The 26,038-nt window shown below is 36.7% G+C and overlaps 1 protein-coding gene across 3 annotated transcripts in view; it reads right to left on the bottom strand.

The window, feature by feature from the left end:
• Positions 1-6,789: 6,789 nt before the first annotated feature.
• Positions 6,790-26,038, bottom strand: part of LOC105250911 (protein patched) — a 37,958-nt gene continuing 18,709 nt past the window's right edge. The window contains exons 3-12 of one of the 3 annotated variants that reach the window (XM_025408637.1): positions 18,024-18,213; positions 17,354-17,423; positions 14,997-15,094; positions 14,585-14,795; positions 11,052-11,456; positions 10,258-10,896; positions 8,787-9,986; positions 8,024-8,512; positions 7,757-7,880; positions 6,791-7,328 (exon numbers count right to left, since the gene is read on the bottom strand). In XM_025408637.1, the coding sequence (XP_025264422.1) occupies positions 7,189-7,328; positions 7,757-7,880; positions 8,024-8,512; positions 8,787-9,986; positions 10,258-10,896; positions 11,052-11,456; positions 14,585-14,795; positions 14,997-15,094; positions 17,354-17,423; positions 18,024-18,213 (3,566 nt within the window). In that variant the 3' untranslated portion in view covers positions 6,791-7,188. Of the gene's footprint in view, positions 7,329-7,756; positions 7,881-8,023; positions 8,513-8,786; positions 9,987-10,257; positions 10,897-11,051; positions 11,457-14,584; positions 14,817-14,996; positions 15,095-17,353; positions 17,424-18,023; positions 18,214-26,038 lie in introns of all 3 variants that reach the window. The other 2 variants (XM_011257279.3, XM_011257280.3) reach the window with 2 other exon arrangements.

Here is a 26,038-nt window from a genome sequence, read left to right as displayed (position 1 = left end):
TAAATTATAAGAAACCGAATTTTCGAACATTTTCACGCTTGCGTTATTAGGAGAACATGATTTGTAAAGAGGTCATCAACGCATCATCGACCTCCTCGCAAAATATATTCTCTGATAATATAAATAATAAGAAACGAATTTTCGAAAATTTCACGCTTGCGTTATTAGGAGAACATGATTTGTAAAGAGGTCATCAACGCATCGACCCTTTCGCAATATATTCTTGATCATATAAATTTTAAGAAACGATTTTCGAAAATTTTCGCGCTTGCGTTATTTTAGGAGAACATGATTTGTAAAGAAGTCATCAACGCATCATCGACCTCCTCACACAATATATTCTCCTGATAATATAAATTATAAGAAACGAATTTTCGAAAATTTTCGCGCTTGCGTTATTAGGAGAACATGATTTGTAAAGAGATCATCAACGCATCATCGACCTCCTCGCAAAATATATTCTCCTGATAATATAAATTATAAGAAACGAATTTTAAAAATTTTCGCTCTTGCGTTATTAGGAGAACATGATTTGTAAAGAGGTCATCAACGCATCATCTACCTCCGCGCAAAATATATTCTCCTGATATATAAAATAATAAGAAACGAATTTTCGAAAATTTTCACGCTTGTGTTATTAGGGAGAGCATGATTTGTAAAGAGTTCATCAACGTATCATCTATCTCCTCGCAAAATATATTCTCCTGATAATATAAATTATAAGAAACGAATTTCGAAAATTTTCGCGCTTGCGTTATTAGGTGAACATGATTTGTAAAGAAGTCATCAACGCATCATCGACCTCCTCGCAAATATATTCTCCTGATCATATAAATTATAAGAAACGAATTTTCGAAAATTTTCACGTTTGCGTTATTAGGAGAACATGATTTGTAAAGAGGTCATCAACGCATCATCGATCTCCTCGCACAATATATTCTCCTGATAATATAAAATATTAAGAAACGAATTTTCGAAAATTTTCACGCTTGCGTTATTAGAAGAACATGATTTGTAAAGAGGTCATCAACGCATCATCGACCTCCTCGCAAAATATATTCTCCTGATAATATAAAATAATAAGAAACGAATTTTCGAAAATTTTCACGCTTGCGTTATTAGAAGAACATGATTTGTAAAGAGGTCATCAACGCATCATCGACCTCCTCGCAAAATATATTCTCCTAATAATATAAAATAATAAGAAACGAATTATCGAAAATTTTCACACTTGCGTTGTTAGGAGAACATGATTTGTAAAGAAGTCATCAACGCATTATCGACCTCCTCGCACAATATATTCTCCTGATCATATAAATTATAAGAAATGAATTTTTGAAAATTTTCACGTTTGCGTTATTAGGAGAACAGGATTTGTAAAGAGGTCATCAACGCATCATCGACCTCCTCGCACAATATCTTCTCCTGATAATATAAATTATAAGAAACGAATTTTCGAAAATTTTCGCGCTTGCGTTATTAGGAGAACATGATTTGTAAAGTGATCATCAACGCATCATCGACCCCCTCGCAAAATATATTCTCCTGATAATATAAATTATAAGAAACAAATTTTCGAAAATTTTCGCGCTTGCGTTATTAGGAGAACATGATTTGTAAAGAGGTCATCAAAACATCACCGACCTCCTCGCAAAATATATTCTCCTGATAATATTAAATATTAAGAAACGAATTTTCGAAAATTTTCACGCTTGCGTTATTAGGAGAACATGATTTGTAAAGAGGTCATCAACGCATCATCGACCTCCTCGCAAAATATATTCTCCTGATAATATAAAATATTAAGAAACGAATTTTCGAAAATTTTCACGCTTGCGTTATTAGGAGAACATGATTTGTAAAGAGGTCATCAACGCATCATCGACCTCCTCGCAAAATATATTCTCCTGATAATATAAATAATAAGAAACGAATTTTCGAACATTTTCACGCTTGCGTTATTAGGAGAACATGATTTGTAAAGAGGTCACCAACGCATCATCGACCTCCTCGCAAAATATATTCTCTTGATAATATAAATTATAAGAAACGAATTTTCGAAAATTTTCACGCTTGCGTTATTAGGAGAACATGATTTGTAAAGAAGTCATCAACGCATCATCGACCTCCTCGCAAAATATATTCTCCTGATAATATAAATTATAAGAAACGAATTTTTAAAATTTTCGCTCTTGCGTTATTAGGAGAACATGATTTGTAAAGAGGTCATCAACGCATCATCGACCTCCTCGCAAAATATATTCTCTTGATAATATAAATTATAAGAAACGAATTTTCGAAAATTTTCACGCTTGCGTTATTAGGAGAACATGATTTGTAAAGAAGTCATCAACGCATCATCGACCTCTTCGCACAATATATTCTCTTGATCATATAAATTTTAAGAAACGAATTTTCGAAAATTTTCGCGCTTGCGTTATTAGGAGAACATGATTTGTAAAGAAGTCATCAACGCATCATCGACCTCCTCACACAATATATTCTCCTGATAATATAAATTATAAGAAACGAATTTTCGAAAATTTTCGCGCTTGCGTTATTAGGAGAACATGATTTGTAAAGAGATCATCAACGCATCATCGACCTCCTCGCAAAATATATTCTCCTGATAATATAAATTATAAGAAACGAATTTTTAAAAATTTTCGCTCTTGCGTTATTAGGAGAACATGATTTGTAAAGAGGTCATCAACGCATCATCTACCTCCGCGCAAAATATATTCTCCTGATAATATAAAATAATAAGAAACGAATTTTCGAAAATTTTCACGCTTGTGTTATTAGGAGAGCATGATTTGTAAAGAGTTCATCAACGTATCATCTACCTCCTCGCAAAATATATTCTCCTGATAATATAAATTATAAGAAACGAATTTTCGAAAATTTTCGCGCTTGCGTTATTAGGTGAACATGATTTGTAAAGAAGTCATCAACGCATCATCGACCTCCTCGCAAAATATATTCTCCTGATAATATAAATTATAAGAAACGAATTTTCGAAAATTTTCACGTTTGCGTTATTAGAAGAACATGATTTGTAAAGAGGTCATCAACGCATCATCGACTTTCTCGCAAAATATATTCTCCTGATAATATAAATTATAAGCAACGAATTTTCGAAAATTTTCACGCTTGCGTTATTAGGAGAACATGATTTGTAAAGAAGTCATCAACGCATCATCGACCTCCTCGCAAAATATATTCTCCTGATAATATAAATTATAAGAAACGAATTTTCGAAAATTTTCACGTTTGCGTTATTAAGAGAACATGATTTGTAAAGAGGTCATCAACGCATCATCGACCTCCTCGCAAAATATATTCTCCTGATAATATAAATTATAAGCAACGAATTTTCGAAAATTTTCACGCTTGCGTTATTAGGAGAACATGATTTGTAAAGAGGTCATCAACGCATCATCGACCTCCTCGCAAAATATATTCTCCTAATAATATAAATTATAAGAAACGAATTGGTTTGTGGGCTCTTAATGCTCTTTACTTAATTATCATGTTGTTAAATATTTTTCTATATTCGAGTGTCACCGTGTGAATGATGGCAAAGCTATGACATGTATAGCCGCTTGCTATACGTCGTCAAGGCCAAACATATGATATTAATTGATAATTCTCTGCCGAAATATTTTGCGTACTATATATACACGCGACATTTTAAATTATAGAAGTATATTTTATTTTAAATTAATTAATTATGAACGATTGATGTATCACGGAACAATCGCGATATATCACAAACCACCATCATGTTTCGGAGAGCGACCCGCCCACCGCTTCGCCGCGATCGTAGTATCTATATTTAATTAATTAATCGAACGATTGCATTCCGATTCATCTTTTCGTTCGGTATATATAAGTATTTAATCAATTAATCGAACGATTACATTCGGCTTGCCATTTTACTCGCCGCGTTACAGTGAATATCGCGCGAGATAGGCAGGCAACATGCGCGGCGTCGTGCACGATTTCGACCGTCCGCGCGCAGACGAAAAACAGCGAATTTATATCTCGACTTCCAGACGCGATTTCGTTCTTTTTGCATAAAATTCTACACCATTTCGCGGCACTACCGTTTAAATTTCGTCCCGATCGCCCGAAGAGCGGCTGACTTACAGTGAATATCCGAAATTTGCTTCTTGGACTCATACTTAAATGTAATATTTATACATATAATATAAATATATAATATAAATATATAATATAAATAATAGCAAGGAAAAGAGAGAACATATTAATATTTTTATATAATAAATTATTATTAATTAAATTATTTATATTTTTATTTATATTATTTATATTATCAGAGGGACATATATGTTATCCTCTGAGAACCTTCGTGGACATTTGTTTTGTAGTTCATATTTTGTTGTTAATGTTCATAGAGGGAGTATCACTTCCAGGGATAAAGCGAGCACGACATCTCTCAGTCTCTCTGTGCACGCTCGGTCGGCTTCGGTCAGCTCCAATCAGCGTTGAGCGCATGCGCATCGCATCGCCTCCACGCTGTTGACAGATATGACCAGAGAGAAATCTTCAAGGTTTCTCTCTGGTACAAGCTTTTATTTCTCTATCATAATATTTAGAGTATTAGATTTTTAAAAAAATGATTAATACTTTTTACATATTTTTGTAATTATATATACATAAGTCTTTTTATAATGAATTTTTATGAACTTATTTAAGAGAGATTTTTATAACTTATTTATTACTTGCTTAATTTTATAACTTTATAAAATCAAATTTTCCTTTTATTAAAGATTTCGAAACATTGAATGAAAACATTATTCACAACTGATTTGTAGCATACATGTATAATTAGTTTCAAAGGTAAGAGATATTTATTTTATGAAACTTTTTTAGTGAGTTTCAGATGTGAAAGCCAATATATTTTTTAATATAAGTTTAAATATTTTTAATCATGTGTATGAGTTCCATGACAATAAAATATTTATAATTCATAATTTAATATTAATAGATATGTGTGATAGCAGTAAAAATACTAATTTTTCTTATAATGTTATTGTATTTACAAAAATTGTTATAAATCATACAAGTAGAAGGAAGAGGGGGTCGCTGTTATAAAAAAAATTTGTTACATCGAAAATAATTAGATCCCTATTATGTTTGCAATAATAGTCATGGTGCAATTTATACGTATATTAGAGGTATATTGACTATTTTTTCCCTTCCACGAACTTATACAATACAACTTTATACAAAGTATATAAAAGCCGTTTCGCAGGCCGCTTTAAATACACATTTTGAACTCGCATATGTATACAAAAATTGACTTGACGTAAAGAAATACTTCTCGCTTAATATATTGTACATAATTTCACGCGTGTCACGCCTTACATGACGGTATCGCATATAAGGTGACTATGCGGTCACTGGTATTATATATATTTATGTGTATATATATATATATATATATATATATATATATATATATATGTATATATGTATATTACACAGATTTATACACAATACATTAGAGGTATGAATCAGAATAGGAATAGAGAAGATACTCTATTAAATTAAGTACCATTATACGTCACGTATGCAACGTATGTCATATTTTCACTTATATGTATAAGATATAAATAAAAGTATTTTTATACAAGTCAACATCAGATTCGTGCGCGAAATCGTACAAGCACCGCTTCGCACACGCATATCCGCGTGCGAAAAACACCGAGGAATATTATTATTATAAAAATAAATAATAAATAGGTCTCACATACAGAGATTCGGTATAGCGCTCATAGTCACTCACATACATACTGCACACATTACATATACATATACATATATATATTTATCATTAGTATCGAAAAAATAAATAGTAATACGGAAAATTCCGTTATATTTGTCGAGGCACTGTCTTCGCAAAACATTTCGCAATTACATTTGAAAAATATCGCATATTCTAGCGGCGATAATTTTCAATTTTTCTAATTAAAAATACCTGTAATTACACAGATATATATATAGCTTAATAAATGTTCTCTTCCAATTAAGTATATATATTTTGTAAATATTACCACATCGATGCTTTTCATTTATTAAACAAGGATAGGATAGATATTGTTACACTATCTAAAGAGAACAAATCATGCAATCTCTTTGTGTTTTTGTCAATAGTATATGATTCAAATATCATCGTCTCGCGGCACAGATCATTAATTAAATAAATTTATCTAAAATAGTCTACTGAATTTATTTATAAAGTTGTACGCGCACATTATTGTCATCGATAATACTATCACATATTTAATACAATGTTAAAATATTCAAATAACATGCCATTTTATTTTACTTAAAGTTTAAAGTTTAATTTTATATACACAGACATAGTACATATAGATCGATCCTACATCTAGTTTTGCTAATGAAGACAAGGTAGAAAAAGAAATAAAATGAAACATATATGTATATGTATATAGAAAGGAAGAGAGGTGAAGAATAAAAAAAATATTTTTCCTTATTTATGTTTGTGTAGTTTTTATAAAAAAAAAGAAATAATCTTTTTTTTTTATTTTGCCCGTGCTCTTTCTCTCTATTCTTCAAATTACATCACTCGATCTATATGTCTATATATCTATGGTTTCTTTCGTAATTAAAAACTTTAGCAATTTACTTAATACCATTATAGAGAGCGCAATTTGTAAATTTATAATATACGTATAAAATATAAATATGGATCCTGATCTTAAAAATCTTAATTAAATTGTATTGTATTATCTCTCTCATATTATATTGTATATAATTGTAAAAATATACAATTTTGCTTCTCATATTTCTTATAGGCAGTGTCTGTGACTTTAAAAAAATTCAATATAAAAAGTTACATTAAACATGCAATATTAATGTTTTTCAAAAAGTACTTACATACATTATAAAAATACAATTGTGTGCGTTGTAATACTTTCATTTTTAAGATTTGAGTAAGACAATCATATGTTGTATTACTCATTTGAAAGGGAGAGAGGAAAAAAGAAAAGGAAACGGACGAAAAGAGCGAGGTAGAAGAAAGGAAAGAGGAAGAGGAAGTGGAAAAATTTATTAATCTATACTAATCAGCCTTCTGTGTTTTCCTGCTTTGCATGGTACTTGAGCAGTAGCTGCTGGTCGCCCCGGTTCTTGTTATCAATGTTTTGGGTTAGAGTCTGAATCCTGCTCAGAACTGGAGCCGGAAGACTCCCCAACATTAACGTTCGCACTGCAGCGCGAGCTCCTTCGACTACCGGTGCTAGTGTGCCGGCATTTTTCATTACGATCCATTCCACCTATGATAATTTTGACAAAAGTGAGCATATTTTATCATAATAAATTGACTAATAAAGCTATTATTATAATAACAAACAAAATGAGAATTAAAATAAAGATTTATTATGAGAAAGTAGCGGTATTTATATGAAAAATCAGAAGAAAGATCTATGTTAAGTATTTTTAGGAATTCTCTTTCAGAGTCTTGCAATGTATGATATAGCAATATATTTTAACTTTCGAAATAAGATTTTTTTTTTAAATGATTAAAATTATCGACCTTGAAAAAGAAATAAAATCGAAGTTATTCAAATATAAATTCCAGTACCCGATCGAATTGTAATTAGTAAATAAAAAAAAGCATTTCAAGTTAGTTTAAATCTCAGGTGAAATCTCAAGCGGTATTTTTAAATAGCATTAATGAATTTTTAAAATTATTCATACTCACTGGTTAACGGTGTGTGAACCTCGACCTTAATGTTCGCCGTTGCAGTGACCTTGGTGGTGATGTGTCGAGTGGACGGAACTGGTGACGTTCGACTAGACCCGCTCGTGTCCGATCCGCTACAGTTCTGTTAGTCAAAGTGACAGGAGAACACGCTCGTTAGTCATGCTTGGAGAAGATGCGCGACAAATTGCACATCATTAGGGACGATACGCTTCCATGCTGATGGATTGATCGCGAGTCTATTGTTAGAACAATTTTTTGACGTACCTGATTGCCGCATGTGGACGTGGTTTCCACCTTGAGTTCCGGTTGGACAATGATGCAAGATTCCTGCGTGCTATGCCACGAGTTAGGCTCCTCTGTGATGGTTGTGAGTGACGGCTCGGCGTGCAATCTAGCGTTCTCGATTTTATGAGATCTCCTTGGCGGTGCGGGAGGCTTAGATCTTCTCACAATGGGTGATGCCGGTGGTGTCGGCGTAGATATACGATCCGGATGATCGTTCGGGATTACTTCTGCTGATGGACCGATCAGAGATAGGAGAATCGGGAAGAAGAAAATGCCATTTATGAGACCAACGCCGATCACGCATAACAGTATGAGGAAGAAATATTTGACTATAAAGTCGAAATCGGAGAAGGCAAGCATCACCGCCGCAAGCAGCATAGTAAGCGCACCGTGGACGATCGGAGCGCTCATATGCTCTAGAGCTAAGCGCATTCTGCGATCTCTGCTTCCGACACTCGTGATGAAACTCTGAAAAAGATTTAAAGATTATTAGTAAAAGCGCATCATTGATAAAATCTAAAGGTTTTTGCGCGTATCAACTAATATGATTATTGAACTAATAATCAAAGATATTTAAACGCGTCAATTTACTTCGAATCTTGAAAAAAATCGCATGATATTTTTTATCTTTAATGTCATAATTCAATATGACCAAAATGAGAAACCAGAAAGAGAAAAACATAAAGTGAAGTTTAGAAAACAGCATTAATATAGAGAAAAGTTTATTTGAAATTACACTTACTAGACAAATATGTACTGTGAAGTGAACACCTATGCCGACGCTGATTACCAGCAGTACGGCGGGCACGGCACTTAATTTGATGTCAAATAGACCCATGATACCTAACAATTGCAGAACGACGGCACCTAGAGAAGTGCCGACCAACAGGGTTGCCCACATATTCAGCAGTAGTACCCCGACAACGATGATGCTCATGATCAAAGCAGCCAGAAGGGCGATTCCTAAGCAGCTCCTCAGATCCATATATTGTTCCCAGAAGAGAAATGGTATGCCAGATGGGAAATTCGGCAGACCACGTTCCTCGAATTTCTTGCACAGTTTCCGAATGCTACCGATCAATTCTGTGATCTCCTGCGTATCAGTGAGCTTGTGAAGATAGAATGGCATCTGCGCATAAGTAAGCGGCATGCTCTTTGGAATTTTCAGCTCATGATCATTAGTATAGATCCACTGACGCGGTTCAGGTCGCAGATTCGCTTGCGAAGCGCCATAAGCAAGTGCGTCATTGGATGCCCAGGCACTCAAATAGTTGTAGAAAGCGCGCGGATTAATAATACCTTCCGAATCGACTAATCGCACTTGGGTGGTCAATGTCTTATCGATCGGATTATCCACATAGCCGGTCTGCACAAGTAATTTATATGCGAGAATTGCTTCGTCGCTCGCATTCTTGTACCATCTCTCCTGGGTAATGCAACCATTTTTATAATCCCTGTCAAACGCTGCTTGTAAATTCTTTAACCAATCACGGAATAGACCAAGCCAAAACTCGGACAACCCGCCATTGTCATTTTTAATGACGTTTTTGATCCGCACGAAAGCGTCGTGATAATCATATAACAATCGTTGATTGTTTGGATATTCAAAATCTCGCCCAGTGATTGCGTACATATTGTAAAAGCCAAAGTGCTTCGCCTGGGCGGTCAAAAATGCATGTTCGTTCGAATTCTGCGGTACCAAATCGGTCAAGTCCAAACCATCACGTACGCGCATCGCCTCCCATACACTGCCGGTCAACACGATGACTAAAACTATCATGCCGAATACTTTGGTAGCAGGCCGACTGATGAAGGGTGCATAATGGCGTGCTGCGAGTTGTGTCAAGGAGAAGCTCAGGCAGTCATCCTGGGAACAGCCGGTCAGAGCATCTTCCTCAGTGCACTGCTTTTCCAATTCCACGTCCATAACATGTCCACCTATCTGTAATAATGAAGAAATACTTATAGACATGGTCCGGTAATTTAAATTTGATATAAATATGTAAAAAATGACATTATTAGTTTTTTATTATTTTATTTTACTTATAAAAACAAGTTTCCTTCATTTCATTGTATTAGTAGATAATTGCTTGCCAATATAATTCCTTCAGTTTTTATTAATTCGTATGTTTATAGCTTTGCAATTTTTCGCTTTAAATAGAATAAGATTCAGTAGACAAATATAATATGCATATATGTACATCATTTCATACCCAGGATTCATTCTGCGTATTGTGCGAAGTTAGGATTTGAGTACAAGTCTCTCGTCTTTCAGGCGGGATTGCTCTAGTGACCATTTGCTTAATCGTGCCATTATTCGAGTATTTGTTCTTCTTGAGATTGGGCAATGCTGGTAAGCAACAGCAAAGAATATCTTTCCTGCCTGAACGTCTACGTCGCAGGTCCAGACTGACCATTGCAGGGAAGATGAGCAGCATAGCGGCCAGATTGAACAGCAGCAAGATACCGGTTTGCAGACAGAAGGTTCTGAGGGCCGGAATCGGGATTATCGCCGCGGCGAAGAAGGCGGAAACATTGCTAAGACCCGTCAGCAGCACCGACAGACCGGTTCGCTTGAGAACAACTCCCGTTTGCTCGCCGCTGGGCACCTCGTTCACCGACAGCTCGGCGTACGTGTGCGTCAGCAGGAACATGTCGTGCACGCCCAGACCGAGTGCGAGAAACGGCACTATCTGCGTCGTAGTGGCGTTAAACGGAATACCCAGAAGCGCGCAGAAGCCCAATCCGGCAGCTACTGTAGCGCAAATCAGCATCACTCCGGCTATTCCCACTCCGGACTGCGAGCGCACCGGATCCTTCCAACGAAGGAGGGCTATCCCGGCATATAGCAACTGGAAGAACAAAACGTAAAAAATTGTATGTATGTTAAATATAAATAAATTGAATAAGCTAAATGGAAAGCAGTTAAATAAATAAAGTGCTTTAAGCTTCATGATATATCATAAGCATAATAATCATATAATTAATTAATTGTAAAGCTTCTAACCATAAGTGCGCCACCGATCGCGATTTTCATGACGGACACCACACTGTACTTTCCGAGGATGTCATTCAAGGTAGTCGTACTGAAGGCATTCAGATTATACGTTGACACATTCAAGTCCATTCGCTTCTTCACCTCGTTGCTAAACGCTCTCTGCCAAGTTTCTAACACCTGGGCCGCCTTTTCCTGTGACCAATCAATGTGATGGACTTTGTACGTGTTCGCCAGAAAATCGTATAGTTCCCGTTCACCCATAAGTTGCACTACAGTTTGCAATGCGGCTGCACGAGTCAAATGACCTGTTTTGTTGTGCCTGGCACCGCCGATTAGAAGCTCTTCCGGCCAATGCATGTACTTGGCTGCGAATCCGTAGCAGCCACCTGTCAACTCGACTCCTACGTCAGGTATCTGTTACAGAAAGGAGTTACGGAGATAAAACGAGAAAATTTAATTCGTTTTGAACGGAATTAAATATTTCGACATAAAAAGAGAAATCAGAATCAAAATATATCCTCTGTAAAAAAAAAACAAAAGATTTTTATTTTTTGACACACAATTAATTCCTGACAATCAAATGTACGAGAAACATTTTTGTATTATTAATCGATAATTTTGAAAACTACGCGATAATATAATAATTAATATAAAAGATTTATTCAATATAGAAGATTTAAATAAAACTTCGACCATTCATGCGTGATTTCAATTTCAAGTTTACGTAATTAAAACGCATTTCTTCTTCTATCCGTCATCTCGAGAGCCCTTCTGCAACATTTTGTTTTTCATCTATGAATCTCTCGAGCGTGACCGCGAAGGCAGAAATCGTGTCAAGTCACGCCAGGAATTTCTCCGGTAAAAAATTATTATAGAGGTAGGAGGACAGGGGACGATTCAAGCAACGTTCTTTCCTATAGGGTAGTCGGGGTGCCGTGGACCCCACAGCGAGAGATTTTATAGAATCCTATAAAAGGGCATACCAACCGCGACTTTGGGCGATCTAGCCGCCTCGGGCAGAGCTTGTCCTTTATATCATGCAAGAACAGATAAGCGTTCTGCGCAACGCAACAAAGAATCTCTATTCCCAACCACAGAATTCTTTTGCTGTATCTAGACATCTTGTGCGAAGGTTTTCCTTCCCCAATTGTGTAGAAATACAAACTGTCTCTTACTTCCCTCGAATCGATTATCAATTCTTTTGATCGATCTTTTTCTTTAAAATGTCGTGGCCGCACTTTTTAACCGCAAAAACCGCAGCCAGTAATATATAGCCTTTAAATTGATAAGTGACTGAAATTAAAAAGCTTTTCTTAAAAACTTGAGATGGAAACATATCATATTCCTCAATTGATTTTTCTCATTAGTAGATTTCATTTTCGAATTTTAATTTAAAGTTTAATTTAGACGAAATGTCTAAGATCCAAAACTGACAATTCGCGATAAATAAAACATTAAAAAAAAATGAAAAATTTATTATTCTTATCTTATCATTTTATGCATAAGGGTATATCTATATACTAACTGAGTGCAATCGGTACAAGCTAATATGATCAAAAGCAATCATCCTAATCGAATTAAAGGCGTGTGGTCGAGCACCATCGGAAGTATATAAACCAAAAGAATATATATACATAACAAAGACATATACCAAATAAAGCCTCGCGATCGTCCCCACATTGCAATTCGAATCGGCTACCTCACACCTGGCTGCCGTTATGTAATTCCAGAAGAAGAAGCGTGTAGAATGTAGTCGAGTCATCGGCACGCTTTTCATGCTTTTTACTCGTGCCCGTGACACCTTCTACCAACGTGTCTTCTGAGAGCGTTTGAGAGATAAACGTGTCCACGAATACGCTTGCATCTCTAATTCCGATATCTCTTTGCCGGCGTTTTTCCAGTTTCTAATTGCGTGTTGAGGAAGCTTATTTTTAAAATTATTAACAAACGAAAATTGACCCATCATTTCCATTTTAATCGACAACGTTAATCGCAAATTAATTCGCGTCAATTCCGTTAAACTAGCGAGAGGAAACGCAGCGTTATACATCGTTGCCGAAGCGACTTCTTCGAGACACCCCGTGTACACGCGGCGGAATACGCCGATGCCGGTTCTTGACTTAAACACCCGATCAACGTGCTTCGCCTGCAGCTACACTCGAAATATTCCGAAGCGTATGCATGCCGCGCGATGCGTACCGCGTGGTGCCATTAAGTGCAATTACTTTAAGTACGAGAGCGCGCATACATCCGTTATGAAAATAGAAATAGATGTGTGTCTGACGAAGACGGAAAAAGAGAAAGGGAGGCGAACGAAGAGAGAAAGAGAGAACCGGGGAAGGGAAAGGGTGGAGCAACGTAACTTTGTCGATGCACATACGCATACGCGCGCGCGTAACGATTCACGTCGTGCACGTGTCAGAGCACACCGGCCGGTGCGTATGTTAATGACACCGAAATGACGGCCGCGTAATGCGATGCGCGTGTGTATATGTGTGCGTGTGCGTATGGGACCTGCTGGGCCGGGCGTGGTACTCTCGCGACCACCGGCGTAGCGCAATAATGACGCACGTCACTCGATTTTATTATTTTAATGAACGGGAGGCCGTCGTGCGCCCCCCGTGCCGCGGCCCACGCGACTCGCATATTCATCGGTCGTTTCGCGCGAGGAATCGTCTTTTCATTTAATCCGAGCCTCTCCTTCCCCTTTCACTGTCTCGCGTTTGACGTCCGGAACCGTCGACGCCGGTCGTCATGAATGACACATTCGTTAAATTGAGAAACGCGTCTTTTTTCTTTATTATCATAGATCACAAATTTATATTCTTTTTTCGAAGATAATTACAAGCGATTGGATTTCGATTTAACCATTTCACTATTATTTTTCAAAACGGTCAGTATTCACAAATCCATGATGGATTATCAGGTAATTAAATTAGAAAGAGAAGAGAAATTAGATTATCGGAGAAATTACAATATAGACGATCTAGAGCAAACTATAATCATTATAATCGTGAGAACAATGATTCGAGTCAAGAACTTTTGCAAGCAGACGAATCGAATACATATCGCCAAAAAAAATTTCGATCGTAGAGAGAGACGTGTGGTTAAATATTCATCGTAGACGATGCCTGCGGAATTGCTGGTTGGACATCAAAGCGACCATCAATTCGTGGTCGTTGTGTCCGCTTCGGAATATCAAACGTTCACTCGTTATTCTCAGCGCGAATCGCACGCACGATTGCCCCATCGATTGACAGTCTTTATCTCGTTACAACGTCCTTTTTTGTTTAACAGAGTGCATCTGTTTGTCAAAATTGCAGCTTACAATTTTCGCTGAAAGTATCGATTGCTTACATCTTAAATCTCGCTCCAAATCTCATTATTAAACTGTGTGTATTTTTATGATATCTCTCATATACTTGTCGCGCTACAACATCGTAAATCTTCCTCGAGACATTTTTTTGTAAACTTTTAGAAATCGTTCAATGGATCATTAAATGATTCTACCGATTGAGCAAATACATCGACGGGTCTTTTACCTGTTGGGATTTTTTGTTAGGCGCGGTTTCCGGGCATTCCGGATCCGTCGGGTTCAAGCAAGGCTTGCTCTGATAGCCGTTCGTTATTCCGGCTCTCTTCATGAAGTCCTCGAGCGTTTTAAAGGGGAAGGTGAACTGCAACTTCTTCATCTCGTCCAACATTCTTGAAGGATTAAGGTTCGTCCATTGGACAGGTTTGTTGTTCTCGTTGCTGTTATCCCGAAAGAGAGATCTAAATGAGTATTCGTCAAGCATTAGCAATGTATATTTAAGATTAAGATTCATGCGTAACGTAACATAATTAGACTAAATATTGATCAATATCGAGAAAAAAATTTGATTCTCTAAACATTATTTCGTCACTTATCATCAAAATAAACTATTAAGAAATTTACTGATAATATATACTTACGGTATATGAACAGGATATTCTGGACCTAAGAGTTTGCTACCTTCCCAGAAACAATCGAGGGGTGTCATGATGGCGCAAGGTATAATACTTTCAAAGATCTGCAAAAGATGAAAAGTATATCAATGTGTCTTTTCCTTCTTCTTCTTCTCTCTCTCTCTCTCTTTCAAATATACTTTAATATCGTTATTAATTGGATAATACATTTTAATATCATCATTAATTCACTGGATTTGTAATTATTATCTCATAATATAAATTATATACATATATTTAAATCTAGTTGTAATTTTCTTGAATTTCTTGCATTTCATGTTAATTATTATCTCATAATATAAATTATATACATATATTTAAATATAGTTGTAATTTTCTTGAATTTCTTGCATTTCAAGTTAATTGACTTGATTGAGGGGAGGGAAGCTCACTTTCTCTGTTCCGAGAAGTTGGCGATCGTTTTCGCGTGGAATGATTCGAAACGCACCTGACACGATACCGCAGCGGGACGCCGGCGCCATTATTCAACGCTAATTGCTCGTTCCCTTGTTCTGTGGCCCTCGCAACCTTACCCCACGCAACTGATATGGCGCTTGCATGCGATACATAGTTGCGAACATACACATAAGCGGATTTGTCGAGAGAGTGAGATAGAAAGAGCAGCGTACAGTACATCTTTTCAGCGTACGAATTCTACATTTTAATTTGATTACCGAACTTTAAATAATTAATAATAATTATATTCATAAAAAATTGTTACTTAATTTTTATTTAAATAAAAAAAACGGACTTAATGCAAATTTTTTCAATTTTCATTCTTACTTTTTTATTTCAGTTCCAAATTTTATTTAAATGAAAGTGATATATAAAATTATTATTATATATTATTGCTATTACGTTATTAGCAATAATAATATACTTTCTAGCTGTTAATTATAATTGATTTTAATTAGAACAGAAGCGATAGAAAAAATAGGACAGAGAATAGTGTCGTGAATAAAATATGATTGAAATATTAAGGACATTATTCGATCCGATTGAATTGATATCGCTTGGCGAAAAAAATATTCCGAAAGGTGAAAGATAATCGAATCGCCGGATGAATTGATGCGAGCGCATGGGAGCCCGTTCTTGATAAATGCAAATTACGAGTTTGGCGAGAGATTGCTTCTCAAGCGTCATTCAGGAAACGCGAGAGCGCGCCGAGCTGTTTAAACAGCGCTTAGATACAGGGTGTAATCTAAGATGATCCTATCCCGCGCTGTCGGACGTAAGACGCGCGAGGGTTACGAAAGAACGCGGACCGCCCTATTCGAGTTTCCAGGAACCCAGAGGTGGGCCCTCGTAATGGCCTAGTACCCAGAAAAACCCGTGCGACGACCGTTAATGTTGCGGAGTCGGATATTAGTAGGATCAGATTTTGTTAACGGAGAAAAATCATCCTCTCGCGCTCCCTTATATTTTTTTGTTATCGTCAGAAAAGAAAAAAACAAACTTTAAAGTGTTTCTTTGAATCTCCCAGACTGATTATATCGTGATCACTTGCAGCGAAAACTTCGTAAGATTCCCTAGAATTAAATTTTTACTTTTCCAGATAGAAGTAAAAAATTGTAATTACATGTATCGTGTCACGTTGCGAAGAAAGTTTCTCTTCCGGTTGCAAACGAGAGTTTCGGCGGTGCGAAGCAAGAAAAGACTCTCGCGTGAAACATGTTTATAATATATGTCTCGGAAGCGAGATATTGATGCATGATGAAATCTCCAGACTAAATTTTTCCCCTTAAAATGCCTTCATCGCTTTTCTCTTTAACGTTTTACTCGTTAATTATGTGTGAAGCAATGTGAAAACGTGCACATATTTTATTTTGACAGCCAGCAAATACACAGAGAGAAAAAGAGAGAGCTGTCACAAATTTTAAATCTTTTAATCGATATTTTTCTCGAACAATAAGGAAAACGAGATGTTATAAAATCGCGTTAATTCTTATTTTTTGTAATAATATATGTATAATATATTGCATTAAATGAGCTTTTCCGATTGATATAAATTAGGAGATGACAATTTGCATTACGATTAATCAAGATTTCTAATACAATTAATAAAAGATGATAAAGACGGTACTTTATCGCGCTCGTAGATTTCAATGTCGCTATTTCTTAACAACAGCTATATTGATACTTTATTAACGGACACACGTCACGTACGTGTCACGTGCGCGCGCTGATACCTTCGCTAGGGGTCTAATGGGATCCCGAGAGACGGTGCGTAAACACGCGTCCGCGCGCGCCATTCATGCTACACATGCGTGCGTCTGCGCTCGCGTATGCGTCGTGTATACAGTATACACGCTCGTTTGAATTACCTGGTCAATGTAGTGCAGGTCGAAGTTGGGTATGCTTGGCGCGTAACACAAGTCCTTCAGCCTCCACGTGCTGCAAATGACACACACATTCACGTGACTTTGTTTCGCTTCAATTTCGGGTAGAAATGAAACCGCGCGATTTTAAGAAATTTAATCAACTTTCACAAACTTTATCAACGTACAATACATTTGTCAAACAATCTGTACAATCTGTACAGTAATAAAAAATGAATATTACTAAATATTTGTTGCTAAATAAAGATATTAATAAGCAATTGATAAATTATATCAAGGCAGAGAGCAATATATTCGGATAGATTGGCGGCACACAATCGGGAAATTAACAGTCTTATATATGAAAAAATACGTCGAACATGTGAAATGAAATTTCTGTTCATTCGAGGCTAGGAATTTTCGAGAGAAAATTGTATTCATTATAAAAATTAAAATCAATAATATCATGCGAGAAAATATTATTCCGTATCTTTTACTTAATTTTTCACGTTTTTTTTCTGGTTTGCATCACTAATAATGGTATCATTATCCGGTACAAACATTACAATCCCCTCTATGCGGAGATTAATTAAGCCGCCAAAATATCTCTGTCCCTAATTAATTCGGTTCTCGAATCAAGACGCTCGAATCTTTCCGCGCGGAGAAGAGGACTCACATATCGAACAGGTGCACCGTAACTTGCGTCGCAGCCTTCAAGACGGCCAAATGTTCGTTGAGCGCGGCCGGATGCAGGATATTCACTCCAGAGTGCTTCGGTGTCTGGATGATGAGCTGATGCGTCGAGGGAGCAGCCTCGCCGAGCGCTTTCGAGGCGTAGATCAGCTCCCTTTCTAACCTTCCACCTTCTGCAAACAAAGCGTGCGATTGATTAAATTTTGCAAAATTTCAATAATTAATTGATATACGAGATTGATATACAAGAGGATAATAACTTATATTGAGCAGTGATTCAGATTAATTATTCATATATATATTAATTGTGTCACATGTGATGCATTTTCTTTTATCTTTTATTATTTAAGTTATTCGATTAATAACTGTTATTTAACGAATATTTTTTTTTTCTCTTGAAACTAACAGAGAGTCATTTATGCGGTGGATGATGGAGAACAAGATTAGCGATGTTCAAAATTCAGCTTTTACGAGAAGATTAAAATGGGGGGAAATGCCGCGAAATTCACGTGTCCCTTCAGTCGAACGACTTTATAAAGCCTTCCAGCGGACGATGTTTGCGGCCAACACAATTCTCCGAAGAGAAACATCGGACGAGACGGTGTTGTAACGTACACGTATCCTCGCTCGGCTTTGTACCAGCGCAAAAATTCCTGGCAGTCTACTAATAAAACATTCCCAGAAACGGTCGCGAAAATAGCGGTTCCAAGCGCGGCGAGGGAAGACGATTCGTACAGTTCGACTGCCATAAATCATCCCCTACAGGTATTCATTGTTTTCCTTATATATACGCGATTACAAATTCTATACGTTCAAAGTAGCAATACATAAAAAGCGAAGAGCGAGTAATAGCACGTGAAACTAGTCCATTTTAACAGTGTGAGAAAAAGGAAGAGATTTATACGATTCTTCTGACAATCCTCCGAAGAGAAAACTTCCGGAATAACAGGAAGGGAGACATGCACAGCTGTAGAAAAAAATACATCGAAGTGCTGACGGTATCAGCTGCTCTTCTTTCAAAAAATAAAGAGAAAAAGACTCTCGAAAGAGATTCTGTTTTAAAAAAAGATCTACGTCTCGCAAGAGAGACGTTATTTCCCTCGAAAATACGCGGCCGCACATAAGAGCATCATCCGGCGCTGATCTCCCCGCTCCTCTTCATCTTATTTTTTTTCTTACTTTTTATAAGCGATTTGAAGAAGTCGGGGACACAAGAAGCCGCGGAGAGTCGTCGTTTTTACGGGGAACGCGCTGTGCGATTTAAAGGAGTTATACACCGTATATATATGAGCAGTAGTAATGGACGAGGGGCACACGAGGATGATGGCCGTTGCGCGCGCGCGCGCGCGCAGGGTACCCTGGTATCCCACCTAGTCAGATTTCACCGTCAAAAATGCCGACGGCGTATTTGCTCGTTCCGCCACGACGCGGTCGCCGTGGACCACCCGTATGCTCGCCGCGCGAAAGTGGTTCTCAAACGGTCATCTCGCGGAAACCATCTTGGATGACCAAGCTTCCTACGGGGAGGGTACAAAGGTTTCCTAGTTACGTAGCAGTATACTTGTTTTTTCACTTTCCGAGATGATTGGAAGTCGATCGATGCGAAACCGCCATCGGAAAGGAGGACGTAGAAAAATTTCAGAAAAAGTTGTAATTTAACAACAGAGAGATATACGATTTTGCTATTTTAAATTGATGAAAATTAATTTGTCATTTTATTATTAATTTATTATTATTATTTGATTTGTTAAAAAAAGGTATATCATGCGATTGTATCGCAATCTTGCAACAATATAAACAATTGAATAATTTTTTCGAAATTACTTTAATTAAATGTATATTTAATTTTTTCTCAAATAACAGATAATTAAAATAATACATATTATAAATAGTATAGATTATAAATTAAAGATCCTAAAATATAATTAAAAATTAAAAAAAAAGATAAATAAAAATTATCTAAAAAATCGATATAAATATCATAATAATATAATAATATCTAATACTGAAATAATAGTGAAAGTTTTATATAAATATAATTTCATATTATATAAGACAAAATATATAATATGTATATTCGATATCTCACAAAATAATTGTAACAAAGAGGAAAAGATAGGAACCGATTGAGAATTTAGAGATTTTCTTTCATTCCGTTTACATCCGGCGGAAGCATCTCTCGAATACGTTCTTCATGAAGAAGGTAATAAAGGTATTGGAAAGAAAACGGATCTCTGGCTTAATTTCTTTCAGGTTTCAATTATTTACGGTCTGAAAATTCTGCAAATTGTCTGTTTGTCCGTGAACAATTACATTTTTCCAACCATAATAATGACAGCTTTTTACTTACAATACATATATTGAGACAAAATTTATTTTTCTTAAAATCATGTTTATATTTAGTAGAATTTATTTTTGCCACTCATGAGTCATACGTCATACATTTTCGATATTATTGTCAAAGGTTTATGGTCCCTTTTATCAAATTTTATTACTGATAACAATAACAATTCCAAGTTTCTTCAAAGGAGAATCACATCCCTCTCCAAAAGCATCCTTTTTTTAAAATAGAGAAATTTTATCAAAATCAATAATAATTTCGATTAAAAATGACTTCAAAACTGCATAATTTTGTTTTGAATTTTATTCATTCAATAATATGTAAAATTACATGCAAAATTAATGATGTAATTTTTACTGTTTAATGTACGATAAACACTTGAATCATTTAATTTAATAGATAATTTTAATTTTATTCTGTCCCTCGCGTGACAACTTTGATGACGTAACTGTCTCTACGACAGCGAGCTCGTGAGTTTGTGAGTCAGCCTGTAGAATGCGGCCGAGCATCGAACGTAATAAAGACACTACTCTGTGCTCTACGAAGCAAGAAACGTAGCTTAACGGTGGAAAGTCAGGAAGAAAGAGGAGGAAAGACACAAAAAGAGAGAAACAGAGAGAGAAAGAGGAGGAGAGAGATAGTTAAAAAAAAGGGACAGGATCGACGAAGACGCTTAGAGGGGAACGCTTAGACTAGCTCGCCGAGAAAGAGAAAGAGAGAGAAAACAAGAGGAGGGGGAGAGAAAGAGATGGAGAGAGAACACCGGGCTTGATTTATCGACGAGACGTCTCTGTAATTATTTCTCCGTCCCTGTCTCGTTCACGGGAAAGAAGGAGAGCAGGGGGGGGGCAGGGGGAACAGCGGCAAACCGCGTTCTTCCCATCCCGTCTATCTGCACCCTTCCGGCTACCGTGATTGCGGCCTCTCTCCACGCATCGGTCCCGCTCGCTCCGGGGCACTCTTGAATGGCCGCGTCGTCTTTCAGCTCTGTCGGCGCGCCTCTCATTCACCATTCCTCTCCTATTGTTTCCGCAAACTTCCCGTATCCCGGAGAACGGAAGGATGGGGAAGGGGAAGGGACATCTCGCGCGACAACGATTAGCATCGCGATTTCCCGCGATATCCTCCCTTATTTTCTTTCGCAAAGCGGCACAAGTCCTGGGAGTCTCGTCCCTCTCTTTAGAGGATTTCTCTCTCTTTCTCTTTCAGGGTCAGACCGGGGGTCAGTCATCGACGTTAATGCGATATCGTGGAGCTTAACGATCGCATCTTCCAATTGCGGTTCAAGAAAGAGCTCTATTAGGTTGGGAATAACGATTCCCAGCTCGACCACTGGGATTGCGAGATCGATATATGTGCGAGATCGGAGGTTTCGAAAGTTCTCCAGGAAGAGGATAACGAGAGCGCCCTCCTCTACGTCTCTCTTTTGAAGAGGGGGAATGTGAGTGCAGGTGCACGCAGATTCCCTCATTTGTATACGTATACTTCGCGAACTTTTCTTTTTTCATCCTTCTCGTTTCTCTTGCCTTGTATGTTTAAATGTTAATTAGTTTAAATCGATATCGTCAGAATCGATACAATCGTTAATTCAATCAGATTAATTTTAATAATTTGCAACATTTTTACACGAACAAGATTTATCTATCACATTTATTTTAATAACACAAATAGTTTTTGATTCATTTGCGTTTTTGTACATTCCACGTATTATTAAAATTATAATTGTATATTTAATGTAATAATTGTATATTAAATATTTGGATATTTAACGCAGACAGAAATTTGCAAAAATGTTTTCAAAATTTTCTTTTAAATCGTGCACAACAATTGTAAAATTTTCACGAGAAAAATTCAAGAGCCATATCTTTATCAATTTATTATATTAATTTAATATATTAGTCATATTTATTTTTCGAAGAAAAATAAAAAAAAGTAACTCAAAAACAACTCCAACGCAATTCGAAAATTATGAGCAATAAAAATATTTCATGTAAGAGATGAGGATGTAAGATATGCCATCCGGTCCTGAAATACTCTCCGCGCAGCTATTATCTCAATTATTATTTCAGATCGATGGTTTGTCAGAGTCGGATCTATTCATCTCCGGCGTAAGTGCGGACAGCTTTATGGCGTGTGAAAATGTAAGAACCACGTGGCCGCAGTCTCGTTAGGGGTCCTTGTTCTTGCGACACGCCTCAGCTGACTGCTGTTGCCGCGTTTCGAGTCCTCCGGAGGAAATGCTTAGAAATTCCTGCGAGAAGAGCGTGCACGCTCGTTTTCCTTTTCGTGAGATTAATGGACGGTTCTTCCAGGCGTACAATTTCTCATTTCCTATATAACAAAATTTCGTCGAATATCGGCTGGCGAAGAAAGCCCATAAAACACGAGTTCAAAAATTTATTAATCGCGTTAATTGAGATAATTAGCAGATGAAGAGATTTATTTTGTCCTATTTCTCACTCGATTTGTCGCGCGTGTCTTATTTTAGAAAACTATGCAAAATTGTCACTTATTTCTTGTTTATAACAAAATCGTATTGATTTACTTGAAATGGATATTATAACAATTTGTCTCTTCTTATAAATATACGCTGCTTAATTTTTGTAAAAATATTAATATATATTTTATATATATATTTTTTTTCTTATAATATATTATAAATAATTTATATGATTTGAAATATACTCACAAATACATATTAAACAATCAAGACTACTGTACTTAAAATTCTTATGCCAGCTGTAATCGTCGAATGCAGGAAATGGCAAACCATCCGAGTTACTTGCGCCAGAAAAAACAAGAAAAAAAAAACATTTTATAGCTACACGTTCAGCATAACATGAAATGGGAACAGCACTTGTTGCATTCCTGTAACCGCGCAAACAGAATTCAAATGTCAGTGAATTTTATATGCACATACGTAGGATGAACCAGGATAATTCAAACGTCTTGATTATTTAATCGTTTCCAAAATTTTTAGCTTTTGAAAATTTGCAATCATATAATATATGAAGAAGTTTTGATTTTCAAATCGCGATTTTGACGAAAAAATAAATATAAGTGAAAAAAATATATGAAATTATTATTACATACGAATATACGTCAATTTATAACAACAAAAAATTTTCTCAATTATTTCTCCTAATGCATCTTGCGGATAGCAAATCGACTCTCCCCTGGTCTTGCTTATTTGGATCTCTTATGGCCGCGGGTCTCTACCGCGGCCAGATGAGAGTCACTGGGAATGGATGGGGCTCGGTTCCGGTGAATGGTCGCGGTGGGTGGCCCGGTGGGCTCTCTCTGTACGCCAGGCCAACCCAGCCAGCCAGCCAAGCAGCGGTGGGGTCTGCGTGCCTGAGCCGAGTCTCTCGGATCTTCTCTCCGGAGAGTCGAGCCGAGCCGGAGAGTCAGCTTCGTCGCGGGGCCCGGTGCTCGCCCCCTTTGCCGACCGACCCCTTCCGCGCCGCTCACAATCGTCGTCGCTCGCTTCTCCGCCGCTCTCTCGACACTCCGTCAGGAATAGTCGGTTAAAGGGGCCACAGGAGAGTTCCTATACCGAGTAGCCGATCCACCCTCTCACGCTTCCTTTCTCCGTCCCGCATGACTCCTCTCTATTATCCGTCATCGGCGCGTATCAATCGCGTACAGTACCGGCCATTCATCCATAAACATTTCGCGGAAAATTCGACGAAAAAGAGACTTATTTCATCTCGAAAATATTATTTAATCTAGATTGTTTTGCAAAACAATTTGCAAGGAATTTGCAAAACGTAAAGAAAATTTAAGTGAAAAATTTATTATAAATATATTATTAAGTTTATTATAAATTTATTATATAAATTTACGGCTTTTTTAAATTTAGAAATGAGAGCATTTATATTGTGACTTTGAAGCTATGACAGCTGATGAAGAATGAAAAGAAGTTACGTGCATAATAATAGATTAATGTATTTTCATAGCTTAAGCTTACAGCTTTGTTGCGACACGAAGAAATAAAGAAGACAGAATAAACTTTTCTCAAATTATAAATGCAAAATTTAATATTCAATTTAAAAGAAATAATAAAAAATCCTGAATGAGTTATTTGAAATGTCGTAATCGTCATTTATTTCATTTTTTTTAAACACAATATTATGCATATGTGCTTCCATATTCGATAGCTGTTATCAAGAAACGAGTTTATTAATCTGTTGAAAATCATGCAAGCTTAATATGGAAAAAAGAAATGGTGAAATCCCTAAACATGATTTTCTCGAAAAATAAAGTCTCGTGTATTATTCTATAGTTTTGATTTATTATTTCATATACGATCTGTTTATCTCATTAATAACGGAGCGTATATGTATCAAGATCGCAAGATCGAGTTGAATAATAGATCAATGAATATCGGTCATTGATAACTGCCTTTCTTGCGTATCAAACTTTTTTCGCATTTTTCTCTCATATATACACATACAGTACATCGTATGTAGATTATTTGTTAAAAATTTAAATTTTTCGATTTATTCAATATACTCGATCTGCCGAATTTCAGTATAGCTAACAATTTACTTGTAAAGTCAGCTTATTTACACGATTATTTGTCTTTTGATTTCATCAAAATGCTATGTTTGCATATGTTTGCAATTATTATTAAGAAAATCTCAATTGACATGATCTAAATAACTATTATTTTAGAGTAAAATAAATCTGTTTACTTTGATCGGTTCTCGGATAATAATCTTGTATTCCTTAACAGCTTGGTAAACAACCCCTACTGTGTTCAAAGATTGTTTACATTGTCCTTCTACAATAGACGATGGCGAATCTGAATCCCATTGAAACCCGAGAGGATTACAAGTCCGAATGTCAAAGACTTTCAAAAGTATTACTAGACTTTGTAATAAATCTCACGAGTCTATTAAGCGTCCGATTAAACTGCGAAGAGATAGAAATTCGATAATATTGTTAGATTAATTCACTTTAACCAAATACATACGTTATTCTTATCTACTTCATCTACAAGAAATCAATGGAATACATTAAGCGGAGACAAGAGTGTTCTATACCAAGAATAAAATTAGATAAAGCAAAGCGACCAAGAGATAAATGAATATTATTAAAATCACAAATTATACATGTAAAATCTCGATTTATATATTATTAATTAGTTAAACATGTCGCAGAAAATCGAGCTAATCTCGAGATAATTTATCGGAGATCAGGAACTAGAAAAGTAGCCCCATCAACTTGACGCACTTGGAACGACCTGTACAGGGCCAAGGAAGCCGCCTTGTCGTGCTAGTGCGACAAGGACGGACGGAGGACGAAAGCACGACCGTGCACGAGAGGGCCGGCCCGAGTGCTTACATCTTCATTAGGCCTCCATGCCTTCCAGTGGGCGAGAGAGAGGTGAGAGAGGCAGACGATCTCCGAGGGAGATCGGGAGAAAGAAAAAGAGCATACGAGAGGAGAATGGAGCGAGAAGGGTCTGGCGAGAGTGAGCTGGAAGAGACCGTCGTCCAAAGACCCACCAGGAATCTGTTGTTGTTGCACCGACGGACGAACGGACGGACGGACGGCCGACCGACCGGCCGTATAAACAGAGGATCTCATCTTCTGTTTACTCGCTGCACATTGTTGCACGTGTAGCGGTCCACGCGCGTGCGTGTGCCAAT

This window comes from Camponotus floridanus, unplaced genomic scaffold (genome assembly GCF_003227725.1).
Source record: "Camponotus floridanus strain SB8 unplaced genomic scaffold, Cflo_v7.5 scaffold22, whole genome shotgun sequence".
Lineage (NCBI taxonomy): Eukaryota > Metazoa > Arthropoda > Insecta > Hymenoptera > Formicidae > Camponotus > Camponotus floridanus.
Note: the sequence above shows the minus strand (reverse complement) of the source record. Positions and strands in the feature narration are given on the sequence as shown.